The following is a 1657-nucleotide window of genomic DNA, read 5'->3' on the forward strand; positions in this document are numbered from 1 at the left end:
TTTTTTTTTCACTTGGCATCATTTTTAACTACACTATCTTTTAGGTTTCTGATCTTTTTATATACCTAAGATGTTGATGAAATGGATTAGTTTAAGAACACATCCACACTTGTACAAGTAAGCCACCATTTTCTTCCTTGTATATGTCAAGTAATAATGTGTTACAAAGAACCTCTATATGCCAACACTCTCTTGAGGATATAAATTCAGTTCAGTCCCTTGCAGTTTTTGTCAGTGCAAGAGATGCAAGAGATCTCTGTTAATCGCATTCACTCATTCTCGCATGCCTGTTTTCCTGTTAAATATTCAGAAGTTGTATTCTCCATTCTACAGAATTGCTTTAAAAAAAAAAAAAAAGAGCTTCACCAAACCCTCTCATTCCTTCCTGACCTTGTCTCTCCTCTCTCTAATTTTTGCAGTAAACCCTTCCTTTGAACTGAAGTCTCACTTAGGGCTGGGATGTCCACATCACTCTAACATATAGTGCCTTTACTCACACTACACTCATTCTCATCATCACTTCCAGGTACAGTGAAACACTACAAGTTTTTGTGCCTGTAGAAGTTTAGAACATTTTTTTTTTTCGCTTCTGTTCGGTTGTTTTCATTCATGTGGGTTCACTGCTTCCTTATAAGAAATATTGAGAAAACTGGTAAAGGATAGATTTGATGTGTCTGTAGCTGTATGCTATATTTGTCCTATTTAGATTGTCTTAACTAATCAACAAGTTAAATTATACTTCTTAAATCCTAGCACATTTACCTTAGCCTAAACTCTCTCAGGTATACATCACCAATGTTTAAAGTATTTTGGCATTGTCAATTATTGCACAGTATATGGGGTTTATTTTGTTTCATTTCAATCCATACACATTGCATGCCTAAAGAAAAAATAATAACAAGATGAAAATTATCAGACAGTGCATGAGATATGATAAATACTTAAATAGATCCACTTTGCATGTTTGGTCCAGTAAAATCACAATAAAATAGGGTATCACTAAATAAAAAAAATTGTTGTTCTTGCCGAATGGCTAAAGCTAAAATTTCATTCAAACATATATTGGAGAAGATATGAATGAGAATAAATCATACCACAAGACAACATGAAATTATGTGATATATGAGTTATAGAAAATATATCAGAAAAATTATATAACAGATGAAGATTGTATAATTAAAGCATTATATGATTTCCCTTCTTGCTCTACAAACGTATCCTTTCTCACTCATAACATTCCCAACAGGTGGCAGAGAGGGGGTGTGTTGTCATTGGTAACCGTTTTTAATGGATAGAATTGCCAGTGCTGTGTGGCTTTTGTTCTAGATTTTTTTTCTCTCTCTCTTTTTTATGGAAATGAAGAAGAAAGGAAGGATAGAAGGCAGATTTTAAAAGAGGTTCTCCATCATCATCTGATGCTCAGTCATAGATTCTAACAGACAAAACTTAAGGATATTCCCAAAAGTAATTTATATCATAAGTAAGTTTCTGCTGATTGTCAGAAATAGTAGTATTATACCAAAGGGACATGTATTGACACTATCTTTCAGATCCAGAATCAAGCTCAGTCCCTCCAGCTGCCACAAAGCTTCCTTTTCTCTGTGTACAATGAACTTAAGGAAGCTCTGCAGGTCTTCTCTGGAAAACAGTAAGATAT

The 1657-nt window shown here is 33.9% G+C and overlaps 1 protein-coding gene across 7 annotated transcripts in view; it reads left to right on the forward strand.

The window, feature by feature from the left end:
• LOC119581992 (pneumococcal serine-rich repeat protein-like) overlaps positions 1 to 1657 on the forward strand; it is a 14058-nt gene that overhangs the window by 6295 nt on the left and 6106 nt on the right. For all 7 annotated transcript variants that reach the window (XM_037930181.1, XM_037930182.1, XM_037930183.1 and 4 more), the window contains one exon: positions 1551 to 1648. In XM_037930181.1, the coding sequence (XP_037786109.1) occupies positions 1551 to 1648 (98 nt within the window). The remainder of the gene's footprint in view (positions 1 to 1550; positions 1649 to 1657) is intronic.

The sequence above is a fragment of the Penaeus monodon genome, chromosome 15 (assembly GCF_015228065.2).
Source record: "Penaeus monodon isolate SGIC_2016 chromosome 15, NSTDA_Pmon_1, whole genome shotgun sequence".
Lineage (NCBI taxonomy): Eukaryota > Metazoa > Arthropoda > Malacostraca > Decapoda > Penaeidae > Penaeus > Penaeus monodon.